Source organism: Podarcis liolepis (assembly GCF_965112155.1).
Source record: "Podarcis liolepis genome assembly, chromosome: 11".
Classification (NCBI taxonomy): Eukaryota; Metazoa; Chordata; class Lepidosauria; order Squamata; family Lacertidae; genus Podarcis; species Podarcis liolepis.
In genome coordinates this window covers 65,128,501-65,145,865 of record NC_139565.1, presented here as the reverse complement: position 1 = coordinate 65,145,865, position 17,365 = coordinate 65,128,501, and the positions used below count along the sequence as shown (strand labels likewise).

At 50.7% G+C, this 17,365-nt stretch overlaps 2 protein-coding genes across 8 annotated transcripts in view; both read right to left on the bottom strand.

The window, feature by feature from the left end:
• Nucleotides 1-3,005, bottom strand: part of RUSC2 (RUN and SH3 domain containing 2) — a 53,093-nt gene extending 50,088 nt beyond the window's left edge. Inside the window, exon 1 of the mRNA XM_083465682.1 lies at nt 2,398-3,005. The gene's annotated coding sequence lies outside the window, so the exon portion shown is untranslated. The remainder of the gene's footprint in view (nt 1-2,397) is intronic.
• Nucleotides 3,006-11,362: 8,357 nt separating this feature from the next.
• LOC310688868 (phospholipid-transporting ATPase ID-like) overlaps nt 11,363-17,365 on the bottom strand; it is an 81,129-nt gene continuing 75,126 nt past the window's right edge. For all 7 annotated transcript variants that reach the window (XM_083465769.1, XM_083465766.1, XM_083465765.1 and 4 more), the window contains 3 exons: nt 16,075-16,213; nt 14,680-14,810; nt 11,363-12,665 (listed from right to left, as the gene is read on the bottom strand). In XM_083465769.1, coding sequence (XP_083321895.1) covers nt 12,459-12,665; nt 14,680-14,810; nt 16,075-16,213 — 477 coding nt within the window. In that variant the 3' untranslated portion in view covers nt 11,363-12,458. The remainder of the gene's footprint in view (nt 12,666-14,679; nt 14,811-16,074; nt 16,214-17,365) is intronic.

The following is a 17,365-nucleotide window of genomic DNA, read 5'->3' as shown; positions in this document are numbered from 1 at the left end:
ATCCAGTTGTGGGCAAGAGGTAAAGTGAAGCTGCACACGGCCTCTGGCCTCTCCCTCTGGCTTTACAGTGCCGGATTTACATATAAGCTGCACAAGCTCTAGCTTAGGCCCCACTCTCTTGGGGGCCCCAAAATTTTTTTGAAGGTAAATAAAACCCTGGATGTACATTTCCAAAATACAAGATAAAAAACAAATAAAATAAAACCTACATACAGTTAGAGCTTAATAATTATTTCACTTTTAATATACTTCTTCTTAGTTGTATTTCACTATTAATATACTTCTTCTTAATTGTATTTCAGTTCAACCAGTACATATTTTGTTATGTGCAAATGGTTAGATACCTATTAGGTCCATAAATTATTATATAGCATATACAGTGGCCCCTTGGGTTACATTATTCGGGTAACATAACTTTCAGGTTGTGAACGCGGCAAACCCGGAAGTGTATACTTCAGATACTACAGAAGCGCTCTCTCATGCCACGCATGTTCGCAGAAGCAGCACCTCTTCTTACAAATTTTTCAGGGTGCGCACGGACCCCTGGAACAAATTAGATTCGTATCCAGAGTGTCCACTGTGTTCAACACAAAAAACAGCGACCATTTGCTGTTGACAAAGGACAGCTGGACATAGAAAGGGCCCCCTAACCTTCAGGCGCTGAGGGCTTCATCAAACCTCAATCCAGCCCTGGGGTCTACTCACCCCACACCTTGACTTCCCCCTGGTCAGGCTTGCATGTCAGAAGACTGGTGAGGAAATGGCACTCTGTATCTGCTCAGAAACACACTCTCAGTACCGACCTCACCTGCTCCAGGGCTAAGCCCTTCTTAGGACAAACCATCCTGAGTCAATTCCAGCTCTGGCCTGAGTCACTTCCTCCTGCCGCCTCCCTGTAACTGGCTCTGCTGAGTCACATGGAGGACTCAGACACATTTGGTCCTTTCCAGGGGCTGCCTCAAGATGCTGGAGATGGAACCTGGAAGCTCCTGCCTGCCAAGAGGAGGTCCTTCCACTGAGCTGAGGCCCTTCCTTGCCGGATTCCAGAAACTCAGAAATCTACCAGTCTGCTCCTGGCTTCAGGTAGACTGCCCCTGAACACAGAGGCTCCATAGCTGCTGATAAATCCGCCACACATGAAAGTCTGTTTGGTAACAAATGTGCATGTGCTTATTGCTCATCACCCACACTTCTCTTCGGGTGACACAACCTTAATCCCATTGTTGGCCTAACAGGTTCCCCCAGGGCTCAGGCAGCAATATTCAGTGCCTGTGAAAACAGCAAACCTTCCTTTGGACGCACCGGCTACCAGGATTACTGGGTGGCACATCCCTGGCGTGGATCTCCTTTCCCATAGGAGGCTTGTGCACTGATCAGTGGTAAGTGTCGGACCAGGGAGAGAGTTCAAATCCCCACTCAGCTATGAAACTCACTGGGTGACCTTGGCAAGTGACCACCTCTCAGCTCAACCGACTTCGCAGCAGAATAGACTCCCTTGGGAAGGTGTGGACCCTCCTTCCCTGGAGGTCTCTAAGCAGAGGTTGGATGGCCACCTGACAGGGATGCTTTAGATGTCCAGCTTACAAGAGACTGCGATCTACTCCCACTATAAAAAACTGCCAGTGATCTACCCATTGGATTGACAAAAGTTGTTGTGCTTTTTTTAGGAACCCAAAGTTATTGAGCTTTCTTGGGGTGGGGTGGGGGGGATCTCGCAATTTGGACATCCTGTCAGACATCCCTGCTTTAGCTGATATTCCTGCACTGCAGGGGGGTGGGCTAGAGGACCTTTGGGAGACCCTTCCAACTATGATTCTAGGGTTTTTGTGGGGATTAAATAAGGAGAAACAGAAAGAAAGAAAGAAAGAAAGAAAGAAAGAAAGAAAGAAAGAAAGAGAGAGAGAGAGAGAGAACCATGTACACCACCATGAGCTCCTTAGAGAAAAAAATGGTAGATAGATAGATAGACAGACAGACAAACGGCTCCCACCTACCAGCCCTCCCTGAAACGCTACGGCCTCCGCCATTCTGCTGACTTTTTAAAGATTTAAAAAGCATTTAATTCTTGGAAGGCTGTGTACACAACACATGTAGCCTCCTTTTTTAATTGGGGCGTGTTGGGGTGGAGAAGAGAAACATGGCCGCGCCCTCCCCCCTACCTACAGATCCCTAAAGGGCCCTTGCCAGAAATATCCCTGGCAAAGGCTCAGCCAATCGCGATCCTGTGGGAAGGTGCGCGCCTCCACCTGCGAGACTCGTGACGCTTCCCTTTTTCTGCGCTTCTTAGTCAACGCCCCGCGCACATGGGCAGCAGCTGAGCCCGGCAAGGGCCGCCTCCCCCCGTCCTCCCCCCCCCCCGGGCTCAGGACTCCAGGATCCCCCCCCCCCGCCACTTACCCGGCATCAGCCTCCTTCCCGGAGACCCTCCGCGATTCGGCCCCCGCGCGCAGCCCCGAGCAGAGCTCCCTCCAGCCTCCGAAGGCTGTCCTGGGCGGGCGCTGCGCCCTGGAATGCCAGCTATGCATGCTATGCCCGAAATATGACGGCAGCCTCGCCCGGCAGCGAGGAGGCGCATCGGGAGCATCAAAACAAGACACTCCCCGGCGGCTGCAGGCGGCGCGCAGCTTCGGAGCGCGCAGACAGCCGACGGCCCGGCTGCGCTTCACACGCCAGCCGGTTTGTTTGGCTGCATTTGGAGACGCGGCGGGGTCTCCTAAAATTAGGCACGCGGTGCAGAGAGAGAGAATTTCCCCCTCGCTCGTATCATATCCCGGAGCTCACAGTCGCCCCACGGAATGAAGCAAGAGGCCAGAAAGGAGGGATTTGCGCGGCGCGTAAAACCGTGGCCACATGCAGCCTTTCCGTCAGATGGCATCAGGATGGCAGCGAAGCCATTCTTTCTCCTGGCCCAATGCCTGATTTACGTATAAGCTAAACAAGCTATAGCTTAGGGCCCCACTCTCTTGGGGCCCCCCCAAAATAATGTGGGCAGTGTGGACTACTATAAAAGGTAAAGAGACCCCTGACCATTAGGTCCAGTCGTGGCCGACTCTGGGGTTGCGGCGCTCATCTCGCTTTATTGGCCGAGGGAGCCGGCGTACAGCTTCCGGGTCATGTGCCCAGCATGACAAAGCCGCTTCTGGCGAACCAGAGCAGCGCATGGAAACACCGTTTACCTTCCCGCCAGAGTGGTACCTATTTATCTACTTGCACTTTGACGTGCTTTTGAACTGCTAGGTGGGCAGGAGCAGGGACCGAGCAACGGGAGCTCACCCCGTCATTGCGGGGATTCGAACTGCCGACCTTCTGATCAGCAAGTCCTAGGCTCTGTGGTTTAACCCACAGCGCCACCCGTGTCCCTCACTATTAATATACTTCTTCTTAATTGTATTTCAGTTCAACAATTACTTTGATAAAATACATATTTTGTGATGTGCAAATGGCTTGAGATACCTATTAAGTCCATAAATTGCCATATAGCACATATTCAACACAAAAAAGCAGCGACCGTTTGTTGTTGACAAAGGACAGCTGGACATAGAAAGGGCCCCATTCCCTTCGGGAGCTGAGGGCCTCATCCAACCTCAATCCAGCCCTGTCCTGGCTCCCTCCTGCACCGACCAGGGCTTTGCCTGAGAAGAGCCCACCCAGTCCAGCCTCCTGTTCTCACAGTGGCTGACTAGATGCCTCACTGGGAATCCAGGAAGCAGAATCTGAGCACATGAGTTGGACTCAGGGATATTAGTCCAAAAACAATGTTTCGAATGCGTTATAAACATGCAAAGACAGATGGAGCTAGAGAGCAAAAAAATAATCAATGCGATTTCCCATAGTGGTTTTTTCCCTTTTGGTATAATGATTTAATTTCTGACTTATTTATAGCGCCCCCCCCCTTTGTATAGATCCACTCTGGGATTCAGAAGCCTGACTACCTCTGGTGGTGAAACCAGAGCACCACCATCTTGACTATTAGCCACTGATAGCCCTCTTCTCCATGAATTTGCCCAATCTTCATTTAAAGCTTTCTGGGTTGGTGTCCATTTCTGCCTCCAGTGGGAGGGAGTTCCACAGGTGAACTCTTTGCGAAGAAGGGCTGCTTTCTTTTATCTGGCCTTCAGCTAACCAAAAACCCTACCCAAAAACATGCTAAATTATCACATGCTGCCCCACACCTCACCCCCCCCCCCATGGTTGAGTGGTGCTCGTCATTTGGCAACAAACTTGTCCAGAGATGATGGTTTCCCCCCCCCCCACTCTGCCCCCGAGGTTTCCCTGGCCTTTATTTAGTATGGCATTATTACTATTATATTTTGATTTATACTCCACCTTTCCCCCCTGACAGGACTCAAGGCAACTTACAGATAAAAATAAAAACCACCCAAAATCTATTAAAGCCATCCAAATATTTGCCATAAAACAAAGTGGTACCAGCCCTTTTTGGCTCCTGGCCAGGAGGGCTCTTCTGCAGTTGGAGCCAGCCCTGCTTCTGAATCCCACTTGCTGGAAACTGTAGGAAGAGAGAGGGATCTTGTGTTCGAATTCTGCTTGCAGGTTTCCCATCGGGGCATTTGGTTGGCTGCTGCAAGAGCAGGAGGCCGGATCCTGCAGGCTCTTTTATGCTCTTATGAGCCAGAGAGCCTGGAGAAGAGGATCTGGAGAGGCTCCTGGGCAGCCTTTTGGCCAGAAAGGACAAAAGACCTCTTGTTGGCTGAAATGTGCCGGGGGAGCAAATGCTTCCTTCCTCTTGCTGGGATGGAGCTGGGCCACACCATGGTTGTCATGGCGACCACAGAACCACAAGCCTGGCCTGCAAGCCCCACTCAGCTTGTGCCAAGTGTTGTCCCGGCACATCAAACAGAGCTGCTCCCACAGGCAGGGCAGCCAGCCCAGTGTTACCAGAAAAATACTGCTCCCTTTCCCTTATGGGGTACCCAAGAGCCCGTACAGAGTCCTTATGCGGGTTCACTATTGGTAGGAGAAAATAACAGAGGCCAAACAGAGAATATTGAGGAGCAAAGCAGCTAGTCAGCCTGGTCTTTATTGATCTGTTGCCACAGGGTCCCCCGCTCACCCCATGGAGGGAGAGAGGAGAGGAACCCATAACATTGGTGTGGAAGCTCTTATATGGACATTTGAAAATTGCCTCCCCTGTAGCTCAAGACCACCCCCCCCAAAAAAAACATACATACATACATCACTGAAGGGGCGGTCTACAGCAGAAAACCTGTCTGCCAAGGTTACCTGATAATGGTCACTGATTGCTTTTACCTGGGCATCCTGGCCAGTCTTTTGTGATGGTAAATACTCAGTTCCTGAATCCAGGTCACAGGCTCACCCTATTCATACACAGATACGCCCTCAAGACAGGATCTGTGAGCAAAGAGACAATGGGGAGGTTTTTCCCATTTCCTTCCTCCTTGCAGAGAAACATTTGAGGTCAATTGGGGAGAGTCAAAATGCTTTCAGGATTGCTCTCCTGTACTATTTTGGACCCATAGTTTATATACTTATGTATGTGTTTGCCTTGTAAATTTATGGATATATGATATGTATATATGACTTTAGAATTCCTATAACACCAGGGAGTTGTGCCTTTTCCCTGAGCATGTTAAGAATGCTCTGCTTCCAGGCCCTCATGGCACGGCAGAGCCTCTGTTGCTGCCCACCCTCCCAGGGAAGAAGCAAAGCGCATTGCCCTCCCTCCTGCCGCCCCCTTGACCTCTGCACCCACAGGCACCCTCCTCTTCCAGGGGTTGGACTACATGAGCCTTGGGATCCTTTCCAAATCTGCAGGTCTATGAAAGTGGGCGGTGGGCTGGCGGACGCCTGGAGGCCTCCTTTGAATGGAGTGCTTGGCTAGGCCACCCTTTGCCCCTGCCCCAGTTTTTAAGACTGCCCTGTCCTGGGTTGAGTAGCTTCTTTTGTGACATTTATCAGACTGACTATTCGTAGTGGGGGAACAGGCTTACTCTCGGGTTACCCTTTGCTGCACGATACCAAATGTAAGAATTCACTGATAAATGTATCTCTGTACTGGCTCACTGGGAAAACTTGTTTTTTGTCCAAGGGAGCCCTTAGATTTCTCTGTTAACAGTTCAAAACATTTTCACCCTGCCTCTCTATAGCTCGAGGCAGCAGCGTCCAGCATCACTGAAATGAATTTTTAAATCCTAAAGAGTCTGCTGCATATCTAAAACTGTTCATCCCACGCATAATTTGGGGTGCCAAAAGATCAACAGAGACTATCCAAAGCTTATAATAGCAGCCAATTCACAGCTAGAGAGAATGCAAAGTTGGTTACCAACAAACCTATTTTAAGAAGAGTGTCTGTTGGATCAGCTTCTGGCCTTGTGGAAAAAGCAGCGGCAATGAAGCTGACCGGCTAATTAAAAAGTTGCATGTTCTTAAAGTGACATGCTCAGGAACAGCTGCAGCGGCCAGAGGCAAGACATAGAGACAGGCGTACTGGTGGTGAGTCTGGCTCGTGCCCAGGAGAATAACAGGCTCACGTCACAAAATCAGAATCAAGTATCATAGCAGCACAGAAGGAGCACCACCCGAACTCCCAGGCACCAGTTATGTCCAGAATCCAGGGGCAGAGCTGCCAGACTTCAGATGAGCCAGACAGGAAGGCTATTTTAGGCCAAGAATGAGCTGCTGACACCCCCCCCCCCACCAAAGAGGAGGAGGGGGTTTTGCATAAAGACACACAAGAAGTCAAACTCTCTCATTAAGTAAGTGATGCACCAACTAATTCCAGAGCATGGCAAGAGGGCTGAAGGGTCCCTTAGTTTGTGGCCGTGAACTGGCTCCTGGGAACTCCCTGTGGGAGGAGAATCCCAGAATTTTAGAGTTGGAAGGGACCCCAAGAGTCATCTAGTCCACCCCCCCTGCAATGCAGGAATCTCAGCTCAAGCATCCCTGACAGGTGGCCATCCCAGCTCTGCTTAAAAGCCTCACAGGAGGTTGGCTGCTACAGAGACATTCCCTTCTTTTATGCTGAAGTCCGTTTCACGGTTGATCAGCTCTTTACGGCCTGTGGATCTGCGGTTGAAGACGGCACATCCATCATATTCACATTTGTTTTTAATTGCTCCTTTAATTTCTTATATATTGCATGGAATTCAGATTGAAATACAATAAATTACAATATATAAAATTGTATGAATATCCTAACTGATTTATAATGGTTTTTACTGCTTCTTTTATTTCTTGTGACACAATTTCAGTTCTAGGGAATTCAAATCATGATACAATAAAATGCAAGATGAAAGCAATATGGAAAGCAATAAAATTACAGTTTGAAATTACGATCTCTAGTCCAGCACATCCCCCTTGCTCCAGCAAGACCCTCAGCAATTGCCAATTACTTGTGGTGTCCCCTTTGGACACAGCCACAGTTCAAAACCATTGATTATTGAACTAACCTTGATCAATAATGGTTTCTGAAGAGGAAGAGCCCTGTTCCATAGCCCTGTTCCAAGAATGTTTTGCAAAACAGTCAGCAGCCTATTTGCTTGGCCTGAAAATAACCTTTTCTCTCAGCTAAATATATCCAGTTCTTCAGCCTCTTATTACAGGATTTGATCCCTTCCTGCCTCTTGTCCGTCTCTGGGGAGCCTTTTCCAATTCACCATCGTCCTCCTTGAACTCTGGGCTCCAGAAACTGAGTTCTCCCATGACCTCCACCCAGCATCACACGCAGCAGTTCCCTCCCTTTCCTCTGGTCAGCCTGGGATGCTGCAAAGAGCAGCCAAGAGAGAAGACGGGGGCCAAACTCCACTCCATCCGGACCCCGACAACAAAGGCCCATCAAGCAGCAAGTGGCAGCTGGCATGGGGACAGTAATGTGGGCAATGTCTCCGTGGGACTCTGCAGGGGGCAAACTGGGCCACATCCATTTTGGGGCCAGGAAGGTGAGAACCAGATTAGAGATGTAAGGGCCTCGGGGACAGGGGGGTTGAATAAGGGGGGGTATCCCTGTTGCCCCCCCCTCCGCAAAGCCTTTGTTTATCTCCTCCCCAAATGGAAAAAAATAGAAAAAAATGTTAGATTATGGAATATGAAAGGGTAGATAAGTTTGTTTTGATCTGGGAAACCTTCCGTTTTCAAAAGTCCAGGATGCATTTGATGAAAAATATGAAGAATCAGAAACTCACTAAACTGAACAGTGTTTCCCTCGCATCTTGGCTCCCCATGCCTTTTTTTGTGGCTCTTTTGATGGAAACGAGCACTTTCTGCCTTCTTGACTGAAATATCCTCAGAGTCGAGAGTGGATTTCATGCTCTTTATTCAGCTCCTAGTGGTGAGGAGGAATGGAAGTTCCCCCAGAATGTCTGCTTTATATACATTATTGACACACTGGGCCTCATGTGATTGGCTAATTCTGGGATTCTCCTGTAGGCCAATCAGGTTGCGGATTCACTTTCACCTGGAGCTGGATTGGGTGGCTCCTGTGGATCAATCAGACTTCTGCATTCTGAATCCTATTGTTCTAGGACCAATCAGACTGCTGCATTTTTGGATCCTATTCAACTCAGTACATAACATTGATACTGTGGAGGACTGAGGGAGACATAGGGTTGTGCTCAAGTGCTAGTCCTATGCAGAGTAGACCCACCGAAGTTAATAGACATGGCTTGTTGATGAGGAGCAGCAGTGGAGACGGTCTGGCCACGAGGCTGCCAGGGAGAGGGCAGAAGAGGGCAGCCTGGACCCAGGTTCATGGTGGGGGGAAACAGGACGCACCCCAGAGGAGGAGGAGGAGGAGAGCTGGGAAATGTTGGTGGCTGGGAGTCGGAGGGCCTGAGCAAGGACAGGATTCAGGGTGAATAGAGGCAGCACCAGCTGAGAGTGGACAGTCTGGCCAACGATGCCCAAGAGGAAGGCCTCTGGTTTCTTGGGAAAGGTATACTTAAATACCTTTTTTAACTCATTATAGATCATTTCCCAGAAGGCCTTCACTTTTGGACAAGTCCACCAGAGGTGAAAGAATGTCCCTTCAGCTTCCTTACATTTCCAACATTTATTATCAGACAGATGATATATTTTTGCAAGCGTGACTGGGGTCATGTACCACCTATATATCATTTTCATAATATTTTCCTTCAGGGCATTACATGCCGTGAATTTCATTCCGGTGTTCCATAACCTTTCCCAGTCCTCAAACATAATGTTATACCCAACATCCTTGGCCAGATCGTTGGGCATCCTTGGGCATCGTTGGCCAGAAAGTGTTAAAGAAGGATAGAACTTTTTTCATGTATGCAAGTACAGCAGCAAGAATACTCATTGCAAAACATTGGAAGACACCAGATTTGCCCACACTGGAAGAGTGGCAGACGCAATTGATGGACTACATGGAACTGGCTGAAATGACCGGCAGAATCCGAGACTTGGGAGAAGAAGCAATGGAAGAGGACTGGAAAAAATTTAAGGACTATTTACAAAAACAATATAAGTTGTATGAATGTTAAGAATTTGTACGATTTGGAAACTCTAGCTTCAGCAACTAGATTTGTGAAACAGGAAATTAAGTTTTAAGTAAGAAAAGGTCAAAATTTAAGGGAATACTATGTTTAAGTTAAGATATAAGTTAAGATATAAGTAATTGATAAAAAGTATTTTAAATTTAGAGGTACAGCATTTGAAAAGTACAAAATAAGGTACGAAACAAGGTAATAATTTGCTGATATTTTTATTAAAAAGAACGCAGGGTGGGGGAGATGTGAGGAAGTCCAGTTAGTTATGTGAAAAATGTTTTGAATGGTTGGTTTTCTTTTTTCCTTTTCCTTTTTCCTTTTTTTACTCTTTTTTCTTTAGTGTATGTTTCTAACTTTGTATTAGAAAACTTAATAAAATATTTATAAAAAAAAGAGAGTGGACAGTCTGCCAGACCCCCCTCCCACCCTCAGGACTCAGCTACATTAGTCAAAAAAACTCAGCAATTTGTATGTGTTATAAACATGCAACACCAGACGGTGCCAGAGAGCACAAGACATTTCATTAGCATTTATACATAGGGCTTTTTAAAAATAATGATTTAATTTCTGACTTATTTATAGCGTCCGTCCCCCCCCCCCCCCCCGTGTGTAGATCCACCCCTAGAACAAGGAGATTACTCCACAGAACAGAACAGGAAACCAGGAAACCCCAAGGAATGTGCCTGGTGCCTTGCTGTGGGCAGAGGGAGGGGTCTGAGACCGAGAAAATAGTCGGGGGGGCACACATTCTGAGCCCCAGCTCATGAGGAGGGAGTCCATTTCATGAATCTGAGTGGCGGGCCTTGTTTCCTTCAGCTCTTCCCAGAGGGTGTTTGCCATCAGCTCCCCCGTGACAGTTCCTTCCTTCCCTGAGTAGGACGTAGTTGGATACAACTCATAGTAATTCCAGAACACATTATTTCCTCCATTTCTGACTACCATGTTGGTGGTTTCTCCTCTTTTTACTGTTTTTTGCCTGGCAAAACGAAAGAGTTGCCAAAGAGCTTCCTTGCAGGTCGGTTTTCAGTCTTCAATTAGTGATTGAATACAATAGGGAGTTGTCAGACCAGGCGCTGACCATCGTCTTATATCTGATTTATTCTGACTTACCTGTGATGTCAGTGAGAGGTCCTTCCATTTTAACAGAGCAGGAGCTGAACAAAACTCACTTCCGCTGTCTGCAGCCATGGACAAAATTTAGCTTGATTTTGCTTGGGGATCAGCTGGGAGGGGCACATGCCAGGGTGAGAAGGGCCAAAGGGCCTCTGAGCACGTGCGGAGGGCCAGGAGTTGCAGTGGGGTCTTCTCTTTGGATTAGGGGAAAATCCAGACACCCCTCCACCCCCAATTTCCCTAAACTGGTGGGGGGGGGGGTCTGGATTGGCGCACTGACCAGGCTGGACTGCGTCAAAAGAAGAGGAGCAGAGTGGAGGCGGAATGCTGCTGTGACCATTGGACAGCGCTGCCTCTGGGTCGTTTGGGAAAGCTTGCAAGCCCTCCCCACATTTTCCCTCTCTCCCAAGGGGATGGGGGCATCTTCCAGAGGTCTCCATGCACCTTGCTCTCCCCCCTCTGAACGATCCAAAGGGGAAAGATGGCTGAGGGTCAGTGGTGCAATGAGGCGTCCCCACTCATTCTCATCCTGCCCCCCCAGCCCCATTGTAATGGAAAACACACACCCCCAGTCCAAATGCTGCAGCCTGGCTGGATCAGCCCATATTGGAATGAGCAGACCAAACCCCAAAAGCCCTGTGGGTCTGGCCAGGAGGAAAAGCCCCCTTTGCTGAGTCTCCTGGGGTCCCCCCCCAAAGAGCCCCCTACTGCCCCCTCCACCTCGACCAATGAGCCCTGTTCACTGAAAGACCACAGGGAGATGCAGAGCATTTTCATTTGCTGTTTTATTACAAAGGGTTGTAGAAACGGAAGACCAAAGTCTGTGGGGCGCCCCACAGCCTCACCTATATTTCCCTCCCACCCAGAGCAGTGCAAATGTGGCCTTCCCCCCCCCCCATAATCTGGAGCCCTGAGAGGGACCCAACCGGGACAGGGCCGGTTCCGCTCTTCCCTGAGCATCAGCCACCCACCCCAGGATAAGCCCCGCTTTGCCATGGGGCAAGGGCCACCGGTGGCCAGGAGCCTTCCTGCCACGGGCAGCCGCAAAGTCCCAAAGTTAGGGGGTGGGAGAAGTTGACCTGGCCAGGCAGCATCACTCCCCCCCCCCACACACTGATAAGGTGCTTTGGGAAAAATAGCCGGGACCCATGGGGGGCAGACGTCGCCCACTGCCAGCACCGAGGGGCCCCAGCCGTGCCACTCCCCATGCCATCCTTGGAATTGAGGAAGGGCATCATGACTGCACAGGGGGAAGAGTGGACCAAGCTGGCAGCCCAGCCCCACCCAGACCCCAGCGCTTCGCCCATTCAGCCATGTGGGACGGCACTCTCTGCCCCAAACTGTATCCAGGCTCCCAGCCGAAGGGGCTCTTGAGTCTCTGGGGGCGTCCTGGCAGGGCCCCTCCAGGCTTTGCCAAATCCATGCTTCCTGCTTCCAGGATGGAGTCTGGGAATCCTCTGGGGCCGAGGCCTCATCCTGCCACATTGAGCAGTCAGTCGCCACGCTGGAAACGGCACCCATGGCCTCTCCGCAACTGTCGTCTCCTGTTACGTGGTTCCGGGCGGATTGGGCCCTCCACTTCTGGAAGAGCTTCAGGGGTCCATGGAGAGGAGAAGGGACCGACCTCTCTTCTGGAAAGAGCTGTGGTGCAGGGGCCACGGGGTCCCCTCTTCCTTCTCTCCCCTGGGGACCCCCTTCCTCCTCCTCGCGTGGTGCCCCATCTCCTCTCTCGCTCCCCAGGACCAAACAGTCTGGCCCCTGGGGGTCCAGGGCCCGCAGAAAAAGAGGGCCCCCTTTGCCCAGGCTGTCCTGCCAGCTCTGCCTGTCCCTGGTTCACGGAGCCCCCTCGCCCCCCCTTGCACCTCACTTCTGCCTGTACTTCTCGCTGTTGGGGGAGAAGGACCTGGTGACGCCAAAGGGGCGCATGTTCCTCCCCGAGGTGATGAGGGCCCCAAAGCCGTACTGGTGGGAGAAGGCGTAGCCGGAGCGCCGGGAGGCCTTGCGCTGCAGGCGCCGCTTGGGGGACGGAGGCAGCTGCCCCTTCTGAAGCTGCTTCACCATGTGCAAGACCTGCGGGCGAAGGAGGAGAGAGGAAAAGCTGCGCGGAGGGAGGAGGAAGGGCAGGCGGAAGCGTCGGCTGGGGGCAGGGGCAGGGGAGTCGCGTGGCTCTCTCGGAAGGTGGCAGCCTCTCCTTCTTGGAGGCTTTGAAGCAGAGGCCGTCTGTCAGGGATGCTTTAGGGTTGGGCTAGAGGATCTCTGGGGGTACCTTCCAACTCTACAGTTCTAGGGACCTCTTTCTAAACTGTATTTTAAATTGTTTTTTCCCCCCCTCTCTTTTCCCCCTATAATTTTTTTACTGTGATTTTATTGGTGTTAGCCGCCCTGAGCCTGGCTCTGGCTGGGGAGGGTGGGGTATAAATAAAAATTTATTTATTTATTTATTTATTTATTTATTATTATTATTATTATTATTATTATTATTATTATTATTATTATTATTTTCTCCCCTAAGCCTCAGAAAAGTTGTGGCAGATTAAGCGGCCGCAGCCTCTCATTTCTATCTGCCAGGAGTGCCAGCAGGGGGGCAGCCTGGAGAGGATAGAAATTCAAGAAAGCAACAAGGAGGATTGCCAAAGGCCCTTCAGGTATCACCAGCGCACAGGTGCCATCTCCACCTCACAGCCAAGATTGTGGGTGGCTGCAACAACTTTGCCCGTTGACTTTGAGGGGGCCCAGCACCCAGAAATATTTTAATGTGGGTGTCAAAGCAACCACAGCCTCCTGGAGTTGACGCAGGGCACCAATGGGTCACTGGCAACAGGCTTTCCCCCTGGCCCAGATTTCCCTACAGATTTTGATGTCAGCGATGTTGTGTGGATGCTGCGTATACTTATGCAAGTGAGGAGTGCCCCCACCCCCCCGTCCTGCCTTGGAGCGCCCTGTGCCTCCCTGCAGAACACAACACCCCCCCGGGGGGGGCAAGGATTTGCAGCCTGCCCTACTCAGGAGACTCCCTTGTTCTCACCCTTTTAAAGAAAAGATGCCCAGGGAATTCATACAAACCTGGGAGCGAAAGGGGAAGACAATCTGGGCTTTCAGCTATTCCCGTGCTTAAAACAGGAATATCGTAACAAGAAATGGAAATGTTCTGTTTCCAACTGCAACTCAAAATTGCAGCAAAACCTGGAGACTTAATTGGGGGGTGAGTGGGGAGGGAAAGGGGTCCCTGCAGGGTCAAGATGCAGCCATGGAGATCAGGGCAGGCTCCCCTCTGCGCCCCCCAGGGCACCAGACTTTGGGGCTGGCAGGCTGAGAGGAAGCAGCAGGGGGCAGCAGAGTTGCGTGGCTGCTCTGGCAGATGAGGCTCTCAAGGGAGCCTTCCGGGGTCTTAAGGCGGCTCTGGCTTGGTTGGTTTGGGTCTGACATATTCAAAATAGCATTTTTCAATCTTAATATTTTTTCCTTGGCTAGCTTTGCTGCATTAAATGTGAATTCTGTACATGGCTTTCTTATTTGGAATGTCTTATTTGGAAATCTTTAAGATAACATTTTACTATTTTCGTTTGTTATGTTGCTTCGAATGTATATTTTGTATTTCATCTGCTTCCATAATGTTTTTTTGTGTTTTAATGTTTAAACCACTTTGAGATTCCCCCACCCCCAAAACAAAACAATATAGAAATAAACTGAATAAAGTCAGCAATGATAACTCCAGTTTGGGCATGCTCTCAGCTGCACCCTGACTAGAGATTTCAGATTTCAGCAGGCCACAGCCCACAGGAGGAGTGTGGGGGGGTGCACAGTCCCTGAGCTGCAGCGCCTCCCCCCCCCGCTTCTTTCTAAAAATAGCCCTCTCCTCCTGCCCCAGTTCCTCTTAATCCATGTCCATAATCCGCACTCGCCTCTCAGCCGCAGATGGCCGGGGTCACTTGGCCCCTGGGATGGCAGGAAGCATCGCAGAAGCAGGCAGAGGCTGAATGAGGGGCAGCGCCTTGTGCCCCCCCTCGCCCCACCACTTAGAGGCAAGCAGCCCCCCCCCCAGAAGCACCTGTGGCCTCTCCTTGCCGGGAGGAGGGGGCCTTACCTGGTCGCTGATGGTGGGCTTGAGCTGCACCTTCAGGAAGCGGAAGCCGACGACGGGGAGGACACAGAGGGTGACGCAGAGGAAGATGGACAGCCAGACGTTGGGCTGGTTCAGGGTGTTCCGAGCCGAGCCTGGCAGGGAGAAGAAGAAGCGGGCAGGCGATGCAGCTGCCTCAGACTGCTGCTGGGACACAGTGGGCAGAACAAGCAGGGCTGGAGGTCCTGGGGGTCAGCGATTGGCGGAGAAACTGATTCCCAAGTTGTGGGTCACTTTCAGGACATGGGACTCTACGTGGGGCTGCCCTTGAGACTGGCCCAGAAACACCAGCGGGTGCAGAATGCTGCGGTGAGACTCCTTACGGGGTCCTCGCCGTGGGATCACATTCACCCAGTGCTATGCCAACTGCACTGGCTCCAGGTGGAGGGCAGGATCAGGTTTTAACCTTCATAGCCCTATACGGCCTAGGACCCTCGTACCTACGGGACTGCCTCTCCTGGTATATCCCACAGAGGACATTACGGTCTTCAGACAAAAACATCTTGGAGCCACAGAGAGGTTAGGCTGGCCTCAACCAGAGCCAGGGCTTTTTCGGCAGTGGCCCCGATCTGGTGGAACGCTCTGTCCCAAGAGACTAGGGCCGTGTGGGACTTGACATCTTTCCGCAGGGCCTGCAAGACGGAGCTGTTCCACCAGGCCTTTGGCCAAGGCACAGTCTGACCCCCTCCTTCTGTAATCCTCACAAGAACTCTAGCCCAATGGTTGCCATGAATTTGATTTGAACTAATTTTATAATGAATTGATTTTAGAGCGCTGTGTTATTTTTATTGTTGTTAGCCGCTCTGAGCCCAGCTTCAGCTGGGGAAGGGCGGGATAAAAATAAAATTTTATTTTTATTATTATTATTATGCAGGGGCCAGGGGGAACGAGGAGCCTCCAGGGTCCTGTTGCTCCGGAGGCCCTTCCTGCCTGTGTTCCTGCATAGCAAGGGGTTGAGCTGGATGACCCCTGGGGGTCCCTTTCAGCTCTACAGGTCCATTATTCTGTGATTCCACTCCTGCCTTTCCGCCCCTTCACCTCTGAAGGACACCATTGCCCAAGGAGCATCATCATAGAACCACAAAACTGCAGAGTTAGAAATGGGCCCCGAGGGTCATCTAGCCCAACCCCACGCAATGCAGGTGCCCGCCACCCTCTGCCCCTCATTGCAGCCCTTGGCATCCCGTTCCCCCAGCTGCCTTTCCTCAGGGCTCCTTGGCATGCCCAAGGACCGTTCTGTGGAGCTGACGCCCGGATTCAACGGGGGCTGGCTCCCCCCTGCCCTCATCCCTGGAAGAAGGTGGCTCCAATGCCCACGAGCCAGAAAGGGGGCTGCCTGCCGACCCCCCCGATACCCACCAACGAAGGGGAAGGAGCCGGTGAAGATGAGGTAGGTGCCGTCGCTGTACATGGTGAAGGTGATGGCAAAGTACATGGCCAGGCTGCCCCAGATGAAGAGCTGGTTGACGGCCGTCCAGTAGGCAGTGTCCAGGCCCATCTGCGAGAGGGAGGCCAGGGAGAGCGTGAGAGGAGGAGGACAGCAGGAGAACCCGTGATCAGGCCAGGGGCCCCTCCAGACGCCAGTTCTCTCAGGGGCCAAACAGATGCCCCACAGGGGAGACTGGCAAGCGGACCTCTCCTTTTCTGCATTCAGAAGCATCGCTGCCTCTTGGCTAGGAGCCCTCAAAAGCCCTCTCCTCCTCTATGAATTTGTCCAATTTGTCCAATCCTCTTTTAAATCCGTCACAACACCCAGTGGCAGGGAGTTCCAAAGTTTAACTATGTGCCGTGTGAAGAAGTCCTTTCTTTTCTCTGGCCTGGGTCTTCTTCCCACATTCAGCTTCACTGGATGCCCAGATAGTTCTAGAGAGAGAGGGAGGGAGGAAAACTCCGCCCCTTCCCTCCACGCCAGGCATCATTTTGTAAACCTCCATCATGCCCCCTCTTCCCTGCCTTTTCTCTAAACTGAAAAGTCCCCAGCGCTGCAGCTTTTCTTCCCAGGGGAGTCACTGTGCAGTCAAACCTTGGTTGTCGAACGTAATCCGTTCCGGGAGCCCGTTCGGCTTCTGAAATGTTCAGCTACCAAGGCGCAGCTTCTAATCCCCTCTCCCTCTTTCCTTTTCCCTTTCTCCTTCTGTGATGGAACCCCTATTTGGGGACTTCCCTGGCTTTTTTCTGGCCCATGTAGGACCAGTCTGGATAGTTAGCCTTGGTGAAGACTTGACGTTTTCATCCCCAAAAAGTTTTTGATTTGAGTTTCTACTGAAGTGAGGTTGCATTTTAATGTTATATTTTAATCTTGTTTTTGAGTTTTATTTTAATCAATTGTTTTTATACCTGGTGTTAGCCGCCCTGAGCCCGGTCTTGGCTGGGGAGGGCGAGGTATAAATAAAATTTATATTATTATTATTATTATTATTATTATTATTATTATTATTATTATTATTATTATGAATTGGCTGCAAGAGCCTCTTCCATTCAAGAGGAAGCTGCGTCAGACTTTTGGTTTCCAAAAAATGTTCAGAAAACGGAGCATTTGCTTGGGTTTTTGGCGTTCGGGAGCCAAAACGTTCCAAAACTGAGGTGTTTGGGAGCCGAAGTTTGACTGTCTTCCCATTTCTCTCTCTCTCTCTCTCTCTCTCTCTTCTCC